The 18,092-nt window shown below is 46.0% G+C and overlaps 1 protein-coding gene across 2 annotated transcripts in view; it reads left to right on the forward strand.

Annotated features, from left to right (window-relative positions):
* Positions 1–18,092, forward strand: part of LOC133402983 (potassium voltage-gated channel subfamily D member 2-like) — a 46,249-nt gene extending 28,157 nt beyond the window's left edge. The window contains exons 3-7 of one of the 2 annotated variants that reach the window (XM_061677390.1): positions 11,373–11,535; positions 11,912–12,010; positions 13,707–13,805; positions 16,894–17,117; positions 17,727–18,092. In XM_061677390.1, the coding sequence (XP_061533374.1) occupies positions 11,373–11,535; positions 11,912–12,010; positions 13,707–13,805; positions 16,894–17,117; positions 17,727–17,889 (748 nt within the window). In that variant the 3' untranslated portion in view covers positions 17,890–18,092. The remainder of the gene's footprint in view (positions 1–11,372; positions 11,536–11,911; positions 12,011–13,706; positions 13,806–16,893; positions 17,118–17,726) is intronic. The other variant, XM_061677389.1, reaches the window with a different exon arrangement.

Raw genomic sequence — 18,092 nt, forward strand, 5'->3', positions numbered from 1 at the left:
AATGAAAATGTGACTCATTCAGAATTGTGACGAGAGCGGTTGTTTATCGTACCTGCACAGAATGAAATGAAACCACAGCAGGTCAGCGTCTCAGCAAACACCTGACTGAGCACGCATCTGGTGACAAGGAGAATTGATGGCACCTTTGGAGCTAGATTAGAAAATCAAACACCACTGGCAGTAAAAAATAGCCAACTTGAAATGTTCATCAACAACAAACCATTCAATTATCTTCAGTAATAACCGTAGTGGATGAGGCCAAACACTCCACTATCTACTACTCATTCATGTTACAGGCTGTAGTGCGTCGGTATAATTAAAACAACTTTTACCGTTTCAATTTTCCGCTCCAAAACATTCCGACAGCCAATCAGAAGGCCGACAATCCGCTACCCTTTGAGCGTTACTCCCGTACTCGTGAGACGTCATCATGCGAGTATTCAAGTACCGACAATTCGCGGTCTATTATTCATTCGTGTAACAGTTTGTAGGGTTTATGTGCTCTTAAAAGAACTACGCCACAGTGGAACGCCACCTTTCCATCAGAAACGTTCCGACAGCCAATCGGAACGTTTTCCATGCGCTCCTTGGTATGCGGTACTTCCTTACATGCGAGATGTCGTTATTAAAATATTCAAGGCATAGTTATCAACGCTTTATGTCTTATTTGTCTACGGTTCAAGCATTCGCGTATTCAAGTTCCGATTAGAGTAGAAGACTTGAACTACCCGGATGTGTACTTCACTCCAGGCCACGGAATTGATGAATTCCTCTCATCAATGTTCAAAGTAGCACAAAATGGCAGATTCAAAGGGATGCTGAGGAGCCTTGACACTAAAACAATAGATTTAATCAACTTGTTCACGCACAGCTTGATGACCTTGACATATTTATCTCAGTTAATGTCCAAGAAGTCCTTGTTCACGGTCAGTTGACACGCACAGCGGATGACATTGGACTTTTCAGCACGAGATTCCCTTTACTTGTAGATGACAAAAAGGCCAAACGAAGCAGAATGCTCTATTAAACTAAAGAAAAAAAGTAAAAAGTGACATTGAAATTAATTTGAGGTTCATTGCCATAATTATTCCCATGAAAAAACTGCACTAGATTGCTCCAGTGCTTACTTACTTGATTCTAATCAGTTGAAGAATCAAAATGCTTAATTTCCTAATGAAATTAGTCGCATTGCGGTGCGTCTCATTGTGATTTCAGAGAGGAGCAGAATCAAAGTGCCGTTCGACGAAATGGACTTTTTAATGTCTTTAGCGTGGCACGTTTAATAGGATGGCGCCTTACAGTCGAGCGACTTCAATATCTCGTTAGATTTTACTCATCGGATGAAGAGAATAGCGGCAGCCTTTCTGTTATATTCTTTCCATTTGCTTTTATTGCTCAAGTTCTGACGTATCCAAGTCAGTGAAAGCTTGCATTTTAATGCTGTCGGGGGGGGGGGGGCGGAATACCGTACATCCAAACTGTCAACACTTCTACCATAATTTGGGGTCCACAAAGACTGATGGAGTCAAATTTGAACAAGCAAAGTCACGAAAGGCCAGATTGTCCGAAGGGTCTCTCACATTTAAAAAAAAAAATAAAAAAAATCAATTATCTGTTCCATGAAATAGTGCAATTATTTTCCCCCAGCAGTCTATTCTGTTCATTTCGTAGCATTTCAATGAAGCTATTGCATGTGTGACATCTGCACAAATTAATCCAATTATTAATCAGCATCTTTGGTGAGATTGATGTCTTTTATTTCAATATTTGGATGCTTTTTGCTCAGGTTATGCAAAATATGAATCCAGGTGATGCCGGGGGGCACAGTTGTGTGGTGCTGTGTTGCGCTTTCGGTTTTGTATCGACGGTTTCCACGATTGGGACGTGATAGTGGCAATCCACTGCCGAGCTGCCAACACTGCTAAGCTGCTTGGTGATCATCTCTTCCAACTGGCATGCGAGAGGACAAGAACACCAGGAATTTGGATCGCACCAGAACCTCAAGTCAGGGTGCACTTGAGGTGCATTTTGACAACGAGTGGGTCCCGTTTTCCTTTCGATCCGCAAACATCTAAAGAGCTAATTTGTCTGTGCCGCGCGTGGTTGTAGTGGCGCAAACGGACAAGATCATGGTCATGTTTTTTTTTTATTTTTTAATAACTGGCGTCCATCCCGGCTGAAGAATTTAATTATATCTCAAGTCTGAACATAAAGATGCGCCGTGTCTCTGAAAGGACAAATAAACAAATGACGTATCTGGACGGTCATACAGGCAGCACCCCCGCCGGCCCTCACCCCCCTCCCCCCCCCCCCCTCGCTTCCCACTAACCAGATGGCAGTCAGATTTCAGACGCAGGCTTCTCTGGAAGACAATCAAGCAACAAGAGTGCTTTTTTTAGGAAGGGGGGATTGGTTTAACGAGATGTCATATGAGAGACCTTTTCACACACACACACACACACACACACACACACACACACGTACGTACACACGCAATCACGTGTTTTCAAGTGTGTGTTCAGCGTTGTTTTCACAGTACACTATACTTTAACAAAAATACAAACCTATGCTAAAATGAGCCTCGAACTCATTTGTATATAACACTTTCTTGTCAGAACTGCATCGCAGGCGTCGCCACGGTGACCACTATCTGTCTGTCTATCGAGCTAGCTAGCAATTTCTCTAGCTATCTACCTCGCTATCCCGCAATCAATCTCGCAATCTGTCTGTCTATCGAACTCGTTATATCTCTCTCTCAATCTATACCTTACTCTCGCTATTTCACTGCCTCAAATTCTTGCCATCTTTTGCGATATCTCACTCTCTTTCGCTGTTTATCAAGCTCACTCTCATCTCCCTCTCAGCTGCTTACTGTCTCTCGCTATCTCTCGCTATCTCTCGCTCTCTCTCGCTATTTGAATACACTATGTCAGTTCTTGTGACAACAGTTCTTTGAAGTAATACATGTTTCGGGCCATGAATAATAAGTAATGACACTTCACACCTTTAGAGAAGCCAGTGAGATACACAAAGTCTTGGAAGTGCAGTCGACAGTGTGCGGTCTGACAATAATAAAATGTGTAAAAAGCTGTCACATAAATCAAACATGAAACATGTTTGGGACACAAAGGGTTAAAAAAAAAAAGATGATGGGACTGTATCATGTTTGATTTTGGGGGAGAAAACTTTTGTTTGATGCTAGGATGAGTTGAATGGGACTACGCCATTTGCATTCTGAGGCACGGGACGTTTTTGTTCCATTAGTCCTAAAAGAACAAAAACGGGAATATACAAATGTGTAACGTCATATTTTTGTTGGTTTGGCTGTCCACATTGCTAGTTAGCAGGCTACTTTGTGCTTCGTGCAGACCGACGAAAAGGGCGGGTGGAAGGGTTCCGTTGTGACTCAAATGGCAAACACAGAAAATAAATACATCATTTGCATTTTTATCCGGATTTGCATTCAAATGTAGAAGGATTCTTGCTCAGCACATGCGCCAGGTTGTGGACTTGTTTGCCTAATCCTGCTAACTAACCAACTAAGCAATTACCTCTCACCCATTGCAGAGGTCATTATTCCATACTTTCAGTTGTAGGAGAAACCCAAGTATGTGTCTCTGTGTGCAATAATGTTGGATGGAGTCTACAGATCACGTTTTTAAGACACTTTCAAAGAGGCTTGAGATAGGTGGGACCGGCGAATTGATACTCCGTCATCCCGACACGCCTCGCCTTCCGCTGTGAGGTGGATAACGATCTGGCCATCCATCTTTTTTTGCGCCCCACCTCTGTGTCTGCACAGCGTTGCGAACGTGGGTACCTGCTAGTCGGAGACAAAGCTCCAACATGGCTTTAATCTCTCTCTGCTGTTAATTTCGGCCTGCCGCCGCCATGGCGAAGGAGGCAGAGATGGTGTAGCTCAGCTCGCTCCCCTTTATGAACAATCCATCACCGCTAGTGCCTCTCTCCAGCGAGCTCTTTCCTTTTTTTTTTTTTTTTTTCAGCTCGCTGCGAGAGCTGCAATGCATTCTATTCCACAGTTGACTGCTTGTTTTTGCATTTTCAGCAACACGTGAGAAGTCCCATTTCAGCGGGTACGCACATGCCGATTTTTCACATCTGAACTGATCTTTTAAATGTGCGAAACCCCACGCATGACGAAGAATAAAATTGTCATGTGTGTTCTTACTTCTCCTATACGGCAATTCACCATGAAGTCATACGTTCTTCCGGGTGGCAAAAACTGAATCGCTCTCAGATGGCACCACAAGTAAACAAACCCTTCCATGTCATTGGACCAAGGCATAGCGATTGAGAAAACAGCGCTTGGATAAATGATTTTCTTCTTTTAAATGTTGTAGGAGAAGTCTTCTCCATCACCACAGTTCGACGGCACGACGTGTCAGTCGAAACTAAGACGCTATGTGAGGTAAATGGTATGCCTTTGCTTTTCGTCATGGTAGATGCTGCCCAAAGGCAAGCATACTACCCTGATTCGTAAATTAGCCTAGCCTACCAGTTATTTTGGCTACTGATGCTGTTTAATTTGGGCTACACAGTCAATGTTCTAATTCACAGTTATCTTGCTAAGAAGGCCGTGATCGCTTGAGGTTTCTGCTGCTTAGATTGTCAGATAGGCAAGAGGGCGCCGCCTACTCGTGTGGTCGCTCGCTAGTATTGTTTTTGTGTTTTTCGTTCGTCTTTGGAGACATTACACGACTCACTTACACAAGGGGGGACTTGCTAACCATCAAGGAGCCTACTCCGGACTTTCTTTCACCAACTTTCGCAAATCCGCTCAGTTTTTCCGCTGAGTTACTCACAGGAGCAGCGACCGCAGTCTTTGGCGCATGGAGGCGGAGGCGGCGCCGCCACAGAGGGAAGCGAGCCGGCATCCAGGTGAAACTCCGCAAGAGAGGATACAGACTGCCGTTTCCGTCCATCCACCTCGCAAAATGGACGAGCTTCATCTTCTGATAAAGACCAGTAAAGACTTCGGACGTTCCGCCGCCATGTGCTTTACGGAGACTTGGCTTTGTGAGGCTGTACCCGATGGCGCCGTCATGCTTCCCGGCTTCCATCTTCACAGGGCAGACCGCGACATGGAATCATCGGGGAAAACGGCGGGATATGCTTCCATATCAACGAAAATGGTGTACGGACGTCACGGGGCTCATCACACACTGCAGCCCGCATTTAAAGTCGCTGTTTTTGAACTGTAAACCATTCTACTCGCCGCGTGAGTTTGCATCATTCATTCTCGCTGGTGTATACATTCCGCCTCAAGCTAACACAAACGCCGCACTGCTAAAGCTTGCCGAACAAATCAACGAAATTGGGAAAAAAAACACCCGGACTCACCCCTCATTATTCTCGGGGACTTTAACAAAGCTAAACTCAACCACGAACTCCCTAAATACAAGCAGCACATCCACTGTCCAACCAGGGAAAATAAAATTTTAGACCACTGCTATACTACGCTAAACAACACATACCGTGCCAAACCTCGTGCAGCGCTGTGCTCGTCTGATCACTCCTTAATTCATTTAATACCGACAAGAACTTAAATGTGTAAAGCCTACAGTGAAAACAGTGAAAAAGTGGACCAATGAAGAAAAGATGGAACTTCAAAGCTGTTTAGAGTGCACAGACTGGAGTGTCTTTGAAAATTCAGCTGGCAGCCCGGATGAATATACGGACACTGCCACATCTTATATCAGTTTCTGTGAAGATGTGTGTGTACCAACAAAGTCATTTCACACATTCAATAACAACAAGCCGTGGTTCACTGGCAAACTTAAGCAACTTCGCCAAGCTAAAGAGGACGCATAACAAAGCGGGGACAGGGTCTTGTATAATCGAGCTAGAAACCAGCTGACTAAAGAAATTAACATTGCAAAGAGGAAGTATGCAGCAAAGTTGGAAAAACAGTTTAGCGCTAACGACTCGAAATCAGTCTGGGATTCCAATTGTTGACAAATTACAAGCGACGATCCCCCCAAGCTGAGAACTGAGCCAACAACTTGAACACCTTCTACTGCAGATTTGAAAAGGGCACTTTCACACCCCACACCCACCGAGCCACACCACCGACCACTATCACACCACCGACTTCTGCGTTAACCATCCACGAACAGGATGTGAGACGCATCTTCAAACAACAAAAGATTAACAAAGCAGCAGGCCCAGACCATGTGTCCCCATCCTGCCTCAAAGTCTGCACGGACCAGCTCGCTCCAGTCTTCACACAGATCTTCAATAGATCTCTGGAACTGTGCGAAGTACCATCTTGTTTCAAATGCTCCACCATCATTCCAGTCCCCAACCCCAAGAAACCTGCAATCTCGGGTCTAAATGACTACAGGCCTGTCACCTTGACATCTGTGGTCATGAAGTCCTTTGAACGTCTCGTGCTGGACCACCTCAAGAGCGTCACAGGTCCCCTGCTGGACCCCCTGCAGTTTGCCTACCGAGCGAACAGGTCTGCGGATGATGCAGTCAACATGGGACTGCACTTCATCCCAGAAGACCCGAGCAGATCAGGGAGTAAAAAAAATCACTCTTAACACATCCCACACCACTGGATTATCACTCAGGATAATCTGTTACAAGCATCCAACCTTTGCCGTCTTTAGAAAACTGCACAAATTAGGCCGGATTATCGTTCTGTGTACAGTACTTCATCAGTGTTGGCAGTTTGGATGTGGAATGTGGCAGATCTCTCACCTTTTTTTAAAAAAAAAAAAAACGTGTCCGACAACAGCGTGACCTTCAGATCACTTCCTGATTGGTTGTCATTCCATTTCACCTCACAATCATGGAGTCCGTCGATCGACCCATTGATTGACCTTGGGATTTGAAATCGGAAGGGTTGACACTTACGATTGTTGGCCCTGACCATTTTCTGAGCGGACTCAGAATGAAAAATCTATCTTAACACCCCATACACCACAAGATAATCTTCTCGGGACATTTAGCAATCAGGCCTTTGTTGACTTTGAAGGCAAAGAAGGGAAAATGCTCAAATTCGTCCCAATTGTGGATATGTACCAGGAAGGCTCTCCTGCTTAAGAGCCTCGCTGGAATCCATAATTGACACCTGCTTTCAAGATCCCTCTGCGATTACGTAGGAAAATGGCTTGACCTGTAATGAACTGTAAAACTAATGACATCTGTGAGATTACTCAGCTTGAAAGCAAACTGTCGGACACGAAGTCCCGTCCCGTCAAGCATGATATTAAAATGTCCACATTTACATCTTTCCGCCCAAGCTCTGTAAAAGTAGGGCCCCGCGCCTTGGTGGACACCCGAGGCCTAATGGCTCAAGAAGCAGACGGCCGCCGGCATTAGACAAGTTCATTTATGGACGAATCAACCTCCCGTGTGGTCGTACATTCAGATTCGCCCGCCTCACTGGAGAGACGTGCGGCTGTTGTGGCAATGCTCATGTCCTCCCCGCACGCCATCCGTCTTCCTCTCAGGAGGTAACGGTCTTCTCGGGTCATTTACGCATTTGGGTCTCCGTCATTCATCTCGCGCCACCTGCATTTCTCCGCAGCGCAGGGTGCACATATTGAGGGGGCAAACACACCCTCTGAATCAGTCATTCAGCTCCCTTCCCGGCCTCGGTGTTGCCTGCCAGCGAGCGGCTGTGGAAGGCTATTCAGCAACATGCATCTTACGTGCCGATAATTTGTAGACATTATCATCGAGGTCGGTCGGACCCGCCGCGGTCAATTGCGTCCGAGAAATCGAGCCCTGCTCCCTAATTGGCAGTACGAGTGTTTGCTTTGCTTTGCTAGTCTTGCTTTCATTGGCTGAAAAGATCCACTGGAGACATGAAAGCGAGAGTGATTATAAAGAGAGATTTAATTGGAATGTTACCTTGGAATGAACTGACAATGAACACACTGTTGTATGCTGCCGCAGCGGTTCTGATTAGAAATCTATCGCAGGCGCCTTTTGTTGGGAGGTCATCAAAACAACCATTTTTTGTGATCTGGGTTGAGCGGATGAGCTCACCTTCAGTTCTCTGGAAAAAATACACCGTACCTCTATTCTGCCTTTTCTATTCTGGCATAAGACAAGAGATTCACCGTGAAACATTTTTGTCGCCATCAACATCCAAAAAGTTGTCTAAATCAGGCGACAGACGGGAAATTTGGGGGGGGGGGGGGGGGGGGTTCGCCTTATTAAGACCCCAAGATATCAATCAATCAAAATCAAAAGTAAGGAGTAGGAAGGACATCTGTTTTTAACTGTAAAGAGTAAGAGCAAAAAGTCCTCCGAAAAATAAATACAGCCCTACGTCGTCTTACGAGTGCCAAGATGTTACAAGCCGTCGCTCTTCCGATTTTTTTTGCCTTGACTTGCAAACAATGACTTGAGCTATGAGTGAGCTTCAGGCTCTCCATCGCTCCAGTGAAATGTAAAAAAAAAAAGTGAAGCAATTCGAGTGGAACCTCTTATTAAACCTCAGTTCGCCCGAAAAAATAAATAAATAAATCGGTTTTGCTTTTGTAAGGCACTGTGGCGTTAAATTCTCTCGATCCAAACATTACGCATTTCAGGTATTTTTTATTTTTTTTTGTGCTGTAAAGTAGCTTTCAGTGTGAAACGTGTACGTGATTTTTGCTATTAAGAAACCCTCGAAAGACCGTGGCGTCGCCAGAGCTCTCGCTGGTTAGGTAAGCTTCCATGTCCCCACTGCCGGCCCCCAAAAGAATTTTGACCCGTAAAAAAGGTTTAAAAGGTCCCAGTTCAGCACAATGTTCCGGCATCCTTGGGCTCTTGGTTCTCTTGCCGTCCACGCACCTGAAATGCGCTGACGACTTTGACCCTCCTAGCTTAGTGTCGCCGTAGGCAACCAGCTCTAAAGGGGCGTGTCCTATGTAGCTATTCTAAAGCTGGTGCCCCCGCTCAAACACAGACCTCTTGGTTTGTCTCACTGCAAAGTGATAATACAATATCAGCGATATAGGAAGGAACAAGGTCTACTTTCTTATCCTCACACTAAAACTAGGATGAAATGAGGTTGCACTTGGTTACTTCCCACTGTTGAAAATTGGTACGTGTGTACGCCACTCAAGAATGCTATCGCAGCCGCGTATTGCGAAGGAGCCGATGTCAGTGTTAAAGGTTCAGCGTACGTGCCAATAAAGTGTCTGTTATCTTAATGGAACACTCGAGATTGCTTGTAGCCACACGTCCGCAGCCTTCTTAATGTGCGCCTTAAGAAATAAATACGTCATCTGACTGACCTTCGCAAAGGGAGCATGGATGCTTTCCAAAGAGACTTTTTCTCCGCAGCTCCGCTTTCATCACATGCCCGCATTTAAAAATGTAACATCTGCCTGAATGTAAGAGCAAGAACAAAAAAAAAAAAACAACGCACGCCATCAACTGAAGAAAATGTCTCCGGGGTTTAGCATCCCCGCCGTTCCCGTTTGCTTTTTACCTCTCCTCAATATTGTACGACTCGCTGTATCTTTCGCATGTTGTTTGGCTAACGGGGGCGACGGGGGACGCTTGGTCACGACACGAAGGTATTGATTGGCCTCGGCCAGCGAATACATATGAAAGGAGCTTTAAGTGGTACATCACAATAGTACGTGGAAAGTAGCCCGTCGAGAAGACACTTCACATAAGTCCTATTTATTCCGCAGCCGCTGCTAATGTCGAACTTCTCTTTTTTTTTTTTTTTTTTTTTTTTTTTTTAGTCCGAGGTCACTGCGACTATTTCAAGACTATCAAAAAATAACATGAAACACACAACAAAAACTCCTGGTTGGACTATTTCAAGGAGACATATTATGCATTTGTTCGTCACAATTTAAAACACGGGCCAGGTCTTAATAAAAGCTCTCCCGCATTATTCAGACAAAACACATGAAGGAGGAAGAATAATAGTTCATTTAACTCATTCACTATCATGGATATTTATATTCGCCAACTGCAAACCGACCGTTCACCGTTCATATTGGTCAAGTTCGGTTGTCAGCGGGTAGGAGTGTAAGAGGGCCTTCCGAAGCTTTTCTGTGAAATTCAAGCTTCGACGTAGCTGGCCACATGGGAACTCTGCTTTGAAAATGGCTGAGAGTGAACGGGTTAACAAGCTAATTTACATAATAACCACCTCAGCTGGGGTGGGTGAGGATCCGGAGCCACTTTCACTTTTTGGAACACTATCAAACACCCACGAGAACTGTGCACGAGTTGACAACTGTGTGGTAGTAGTACTACTAGTGAAGTGACTAATGTAGTCCCGCTCGTAAGTCAAAGTTGTCCTGCTTAGTGTGCACAAATGTCACTAGAGAGTGTGGTGGATACTAGTTACTGGTTACTAGTAAGAAAAGTCGCTCTACTCGTGCACTGATTTGTCTTACTAGTGAGGACAAAGAGTGTATTTTGCTGGCGATCTTGTTGCTGTTTTGTTTTTCTTCCCGTCCTGCAGAAGTCAGCAGGGCCTTGTTGAATGTTGTCTTAAATATGAGTGTAATATCCCGTCTAATAATCAGATGAAGCCAAAAACTGTCAAACGTGTTATTTGTCTCGATGACTCTGTTGCGTCACCCGAGTACAAATTATATCTCGGTGGTGTTGTTTGGAACGACTGATCAGATGAGCTGGACAGGAGGAGGAAATTCTCTGGTCGGGCAATTTACTGTAAGCTCCAATTATCGAAATGTTTTTGCATACAAATATTCTTCTCATCTCTGGCTGTGTTTAGGAAGGCTGCAAATGAGGAAATGGATGTCTGGTGCTAACCTGGGAGGTGTAATGCAGCAGCTGGGTGATGGAAGGCGGCCTCCGCAATTGACTGTGGCTGTGCGCTTGCTTGCTTTATGGGGCCGGGGGGGTGGGGGGGGAGTCGGGGTTGGTGAAATTGGTGAAACTAACCAGCTGTGGCTCCGGCGCACACGTCATTCGTGTGCGGGCGGATAGGGAGGGGGGGGGGGGGTGGGGGGCGGGGTGTTAGAGAAAAAATAAAATAAAATAAAAATAATTTTAAAAAAGCTGCTGGAAGCGTCAAAACAATCAATCAAGTACGCTCGCTTCGTCCCACGCTCGAGCTCCTCTCTCGGTTGTCATGGTAACAAAAGCTATCATCTGCATTTCCCTGAGACAAAACTGCCCCCCAAAACGGAATCATTTCAACCAGAGTCTGACAAGTAGATATTAAGTAACAGCGATGGCGGAGGTCCACAGCGACTCGCTCAAGGAAATAGACCAAATGATTTACTCGGTTGTTTAATTTCACACTTGATGGGGAGGCAGACGCTCCAGAGGCCCGACGATCTGAAAAGAAGCAATTAAAAAGTCAATTCTCCCAAAGTGTACTTTTTCCACTCACGCCTGCTTGTTTTTCCCAGGTACGGCGACATGGTGCCCAAAACAATCGTGGGGAAGGTGTTCGGCTCCATATGCTCGCTGAGCGGGGTGCTGGTCATCGCCTTGCCCGTGCCCGTCATCGTGTCAAATTTCAGCCGCATCTACCACCAAAGCCAGAGGGCGGAGAAGCGACGAGCCCAGAGGGTACTAAATCCCCCTCTGCTCTCTTATCTCCTCCTATCTGCCCCCCCCCCCCCCCCTCTCTTCTCGCCGTATCCCCACAGAACAAACGCTATCTTCCGGGATATTCATCTTGTATTGCGTTCCTGTGTGTAGTGGCTGAGAGTACATTTCAGTGGGAGTCAGGAAGAAGACATGATCTTAAGAGCAATCATGTCAGCAGCTTTCCAATAGCGATGTGTGTATGTTCCCCATCCTGAACGTGTTTGCTAAGGCAGAGTTTACTCATCGTAGATCTCAAGCTTAGCCGCTCGTGGCTAAATAGCGGGGCTGCCACGGGGAGACGGAACCAATTAGTCTGACAGCAAAGGCTAAAACCGAGGTCTGTTTGTTCAAACAGAAAACTCGGCTCGCTAGAATCCGTGCGGTGAAGATTCGGGGCACTAATGCCTATATGCGCTACAAACAAAACGGGCTCCTGATCGACTCACTGGAGGAGGTAACGGGGGCCAAGAGGACGCTCGGGGGGCCTCGCTGACGCTTGCATGCCGCTCGGCTCGAGGGGGAGGGCAATGTCGGGTCTGGGGGGCGAGGGGAAGGGGGGGGGGCATGCCACCGCACTCACGGGGGGAGGGGTTTGCTGCCATCTCAGTGCTTCCGTGTGATCGTCTTCTTGCATCGCACCTCTCGCCTCTCGGCATCGACATGCTTGGTCAACAGACTCTCTCTGTCCGTGCAGCGGGCGGGCCGGGCGGGGGCGCTCCACGCCTTGCGGCGGAGAATAGCCATTACAGTCCCGCTGGCTCGTGACCCAGCTCTGCATGTCTGTCCAACAGCGTTTGGAGGGGAAGGAGGGAAGGTGGGGGGGGGGTGGGGGGGGGGGGGACAAAAAATGAAAAAAAAAGAGAGAGGGCTTCCTGGATAGCGGGTCGCCTCTGGAGGCTGTCTGCTCAGCCTCGCATCTCCTCTAAACTCTGTTTTTGATCCGCTGTGTGTGATTTCGAGAACATTCTCCGGCTGTAAGCGCAGACTAACATCTTCCATCCCAGAGCCGTGCAGAGCTTCATCTAAAGTGTGTGCGTGTGGTGTCGTCGTGCTGGTTTTCCGGTTCTGTGCTGTGTTTGGTGCAGTGTGTTCGATCTGTGTCCCGGGCGTGCCACTGCTGTTGCACTGAATCGTCCGTTTTGGTCTCTCCCACCGTCCTTCTCGACAAAACAAAACAAAAACAAACAAAAAAACTTTGTGCCATACGTCCACATTAGGGATAGACCGATTATCGGCCAGACCGATTATCGGGCTTGCCGATATTCTGCATTTTGACGCATATCAGCAACTGATTTTTTTTTTTTTTTTTTTAAATCCAAACGCCGATAAGAGATCAGTTTATTCATTTATTTACATTTTCAGTTTGCTGTATAAGAAATGCTGCTGACTCTGGGAACTCACTGCACTTTTTGTTTTTGTTTGAACTTAAAACAAACATACAGTCAGTGAAATATTAACATTGCAGTTCAATTGAAATTTTTGGAAAACTTTATTTGCCATAGAAGACTTTAAGGAGATATTTATTTTGTTTCAGTTTTTGTTTGACCTTATTAGCAAAGCAAAGCAAATTTATTTATATAGTACATTTCATACACAAGGCAACTCAATGTGCTTTACATGATTAAAAGCATTTAAAAACAAACCTAAAATATGTATACGACAAACTGCTTCATGCACGTTTTGTTTACATTTCACAACAAATAGGTCTATTTTCTAAGAGAAAACTAAAAAAATAAAGTGAGCGTTGCAAATCTGAAAAGCTGTTTCAAGGCATTTAAATGAAGTGTTAGCGTTGGTATGATTCTAAATTGTGATACCAATAGCTAATTGCAAACGAATATCGGGTCCAAATATCAGTTATCAGCCTCCGTGACGACTAATAATCAGTATCAGTATTGGCCCTGAAAAAACAATATATAATAATAATCATAATAAGAAACACATATCGGTCTATCTCTAACATTCCCGCTCACCCGGTTCGCAGTAGATTGGCTGCCGTGCTACAGATCAGCATTTGTGTACTCTCCACTACATCACCGAGCTCGCTGTTGCCTGACGCTCATTGCATCGAACGGATCACGCTCGGAATGTTCCAAACCTGCTCACGGATATGCACTGTGTCTTGTTTCTCTCACTGTGTGTGTTCCAAGGCCTCCAAGGAGGCAGGACAAGCCCTGGTGGGGAAGGCCGCCAGCCCTCCGTTCGAGAGCCAACACCATCACCTGCTGCACTGCCTGGAGAAAACCACGGTAAGGTCCGACAGTATTTCGACCTCGCCAATAGTGCGCCTCGACGCTTGACTTTAACAACTGCATGGTGGACTATCGCTATTAGATCTGCCGCAAATAGCAGCAATTTGTGAATAAGAGACGTCCCCACCCTTAAAACGTTTATACAACGGTGTTGAGAAATTCGAGTGACCAGGCCCATTTTTTTGCTTTGACTTGTGAGCGCAAACTTGAGAAACGATGACCGGGAGTTTGGCAGATATAATTCGGAAATACTGTTTGTTGCCACTCTCATCTGGTCACTTACTGTCAAACTCAATATAAAACACAGGGACGTCGTGTATTTAAAGCCAACCACGTAGCCTCTGTTCGTTGAATGCTAACATACTGGCGCTACAAATGAATCAGTGATTCGGATTGACTCGCAAATGCCCATGAGAAAACGAACGCCGAATCAGAATTTTCGCATTTGAATCAAAACGAATCAAAGAATAACACACATAATTTAGTGCGACAAGAGCTGCAATGGTGCCACTGCTGTTGTTTCACGCCCGCCGGCATTTTGACTCAGCGTGCACGGCTTCTGTGCATGTAAGCATTGTAGCTTCACCGAGATCGTCATTAAGTTTGTTTAAAACCTTTAGCCAAGCTGCAGGAAGCTGCACAGATAACAAGCAAGTGCCACAACACGAGCCATCGCTGGAGAGTGGGGCCGCGGCAGATTTAATGGGGGAAAGTTCATCCAACGCAGCGGTGGCTAGGTAGCCAGCAGGCTAAGTAGCAGCAGGCTACATGCAAAGGCGGCAGCTCGGTGCAGTCCACTGTCAAACGCGAAACAGACCTCGGATTCTACCAGTGGCCAACGTACGGCGAGGGATCCTCGTCAAAGTAAGCCATTTTAAACGGAAAAGAAAAACCTCTCTGTATGGAGCTGAAACACGCCAGCCGAAATGCGCCAGCGTACTCTTGCCGGTTCAATTGATCGTTTTCAATCAATCCAATCGGATGTTTCATTTGTTGTACTATTATTGCAGAATAGTACAAGGAGTAACGATTCGATTGTGAGTCGATAGTCAATCATGACTGCCAACAGTGTGAGGAGCTAGCCTTCAGTAATGTATAGCCGTATGTCCGTCTTATACTGCCCCCAGGTGGCCAAGGCGTACACTCCAGAACGAGCAGCACAATTGAAGGAGAAAGTGGGACAAAAGCTGTTTAATTCTTTATCATTTTATTTCATGATGCCATTACTGTATGTTTTTATCAATCTACAATATTACAGAGTGCTATTTGTCTTATTAAAAACCACATTACAACAATTGTTTGGAGGGTGGTGGGGGAATGGAAAAGGTTAAGGACATTTCAGTTCATTTCATCATCATCATCATCATCATCATCATCAGTGTTTGTAGTTGTTGTATTTGCATTTGCGTCAAGGACCAGAAAAAGAGTCCGACCACACTAGGGATGTGAATTGTTCCTCTTTTGTTTACACAGTTTAAAATAGCGGACTACAAAGCAGGTCGTCCGTGCAAAAGCCGTATCACTCACGCGGGGCCGGATTAGCGGTTGCGTCCGCCCGTGATGCGACGCGACACACAAATAGAACCAAAGTGAGTTTTTTTTCATCCGTGCGCTAAATGTGGAATCTATTCATATGCGGCAGGAGTTAAAAATAGCTGCGAATGGGGCCGGGGAAGATTGCTTCCTCCCCCCCCCCCCCCCTACGTCAGCGACATGATAACATGTCTCCAGCCAGCCAGAAACATTATTCCCGACAAACAAACCGGCACGCTTGACTTCATCCGATGTATAATTTAGAGGCTTAAGAGCCTTTTAAATGCGAGGATGCGTCTGCGCCAGCCCGTGCGGTAAATCACTGTTCTTCCTTATTAATGACCTCCAGCGGGCAGTCCGCTCCTCGGTGGCACTTCATGCAGCCGCGGCTCCATAAAGGCCTCATGCCGTCGCGATGCGCCCACACACACACACACACACACACACACACACACACACTTTAGTCCCGCGCGTTTCTCTGCCTCGTAGTCGACGTGACACGCTGCGATTCGCCACCTCATAATCCAAAGCGATGCGACGCCGCCATCTACGGGGATCTGTTCGTCATTACAGTGGTTTACAAACCTGAATTTCACAGACAAGCTGCGCGAGACCCACTGGGAACGCGTTGATTTAATAGCCTAAAATTGGGGAAAAAGCTAGCTAGCTCTTAAACAACGACATGCGCCATGAATGTGATCCCGCCCCCACCAATTGACTAATTCCTAGGAATCTATCCTCCTATTCGCTGCTTTTGCGCTCTTCCATAAATGCCCCAAGATGGCGCCAAAGCGCTAACGATATATAATTCAGGGCTTTGGCGCCATCTTACGGCAATAACTAATGATTAATGGGAGGGAACGTCGACATTGAAATAGTTTCGATAAATAAAAGATGAATCAAACAGACTCGGGATCTGTTCACAAAGATTGCATTTAAACAACTATAAAAAAAATAATCGGCACAAAGGTATAAAGAGTTGTTAAGGCCTTAACAGGCAATAAATACACTGCTAATCGAATTTCCATTTGGTGTAGAAAAAGTCTTTCTCCTTTCAAAAAGCGCTGAGATTTTTTTTTAATCTTCCTGAAATTATTCTATAATTATGATAATCCCCCCCCCCCATTATTTAGATAGACTGTACTTGTTTGAACTATAAACTGTACATGAGTTGAACCGGTACTGCAAGTTTTGCTCATCTTTATTTGTTTTTCTTCTTAAAGTGAAGAGAGTGCCAGCCAGTAAAGTACCTTTGCCACTTTTGTATTGTACGACAACAGCAAAATGTTTGGAGAAGCAAGATATTCCGTGAACTTATTTCACAGGACTTTTTTTTTTTTTTCCCCCCCCCCAATGTGCCAAGCTGTCAAAATGTCTCGTTAGTAATTGGCAGTAAATGTTACTTTTTATGTTGTACTTAAGTACATTTAAGGGGTGCATACTTTTTACCTTTACATAAGTACAAGAGTCGGATCAGTATTTCTTAATTTTTTAGAGAATCCGAGTACTCCCCCGCTTGTGTGCGTTAACACGGCGACTCGTTTCCATCCAGAACCACGAGTTCGTGGACGAGCAGACGTTCCAGGCCAACTGCACGGAGATCTCGGTGATCAAAAAGTCGGGCTCGCGCACCTCGTCGCTGTCGTCGTCGCCGCCGCACGGCCTGGGCTCGTGCTGCTCGCGGCGCCACAGGAATAAGAGCGGCTTCAGCCTGCCCAGCACAAACAACCAGGAGCTCAGCACCATCCGGATCCCGGAGAGGCCCGTGGCCAACAGGTAAGCGCCGCGCTTCTCCCACCGTGGACGATCGAGCGGGATTGTCAAAGTCGGTACGGTCCATTTTAAACATTTAACGGATTTTTCACGGATATTCTCCGCTATAGTCACAGCTCCTCAGTAAGCTGCAGTAACAGGAGTTGTTTTGTTTTTTACAGAGGATAAAGAAAACACGCCATTTGTGCTCAAATATCCATCCCTTCAATTGCTTGTAAGCTAAGCACCAAAGCTAAGGCAAAACAATATGTTTCTTTTCAATACACGTGTAATTCTCTTTGTTTTATGCATTAAAAGCACCAAAGTGCTGCTTGTTGTGAAGCGAGTTGAGTTCACAGGTGCAAATTTTTTGCTCTTAAAAAAAAAAAAATATCGTCCGTGCCAAGCTCTTTCCCACATTTAAATTGGAGAAAATGAACCATCCAGTCTGAGCAAAGCTCATTTACATGTCGCATATTAATGAGAAATCCGGCCGAATGTCTCCGCTCTGTGGAACAACAAATATTAAAAGGGCAAACGGTGGCCTTCCATTACAATGGCGGGCCACGTTTGTACTTCGGTGTCGCTCTGCAGTCCACTGAGTTGTCTCCCGCGCGTCTTTCCTTTCCGCAGCCGCTCCAGCCTGAACGCCAAACCGGACGAGAGGGCGCCCTTGAAATGCGACCAAGCTTACGTCAGCCCCCGCATGGTGACCCTGGCCTCCCCCACGGCGAGCTCGCCCGGCCCCGCCTCGGCGTACTCTCAGAGCAACATTGTGCGAGTTTCGGCCTTGTAGACGCCTGCCCGGAGACCTTTGACCCCCCTCCCCCCGCCACCCTCCCCTCAACGCACCCCCCCATGCTCAAGGAGACGGGACCAGCGAGCATGAACCTGCCATAACCCCGGAGGGATTACGAGATGATTTGTTTCCGGCCGGTGATCTCATCTGATGTCAAACTCTTTCTGCATGTTTTTTTTTTTTTTTTTTTTTTTTTTTTT

This window comes from Phycodurus eques, chromosome 5, assembly GCF_024500275.1.
Source record: "Phycodurus eques isolate BA_2022a chromosome 5, UOR_Pequ_1.1, whole genome shotgun sequence".
Classification (NCBI taxonomy): domain Eukaryota; kingdom Metazoa; phylum Chordata; class Actinopteri; order Syngnathiformes; family Syngnathidae; genus Phycodurus; species Phycodurus eques.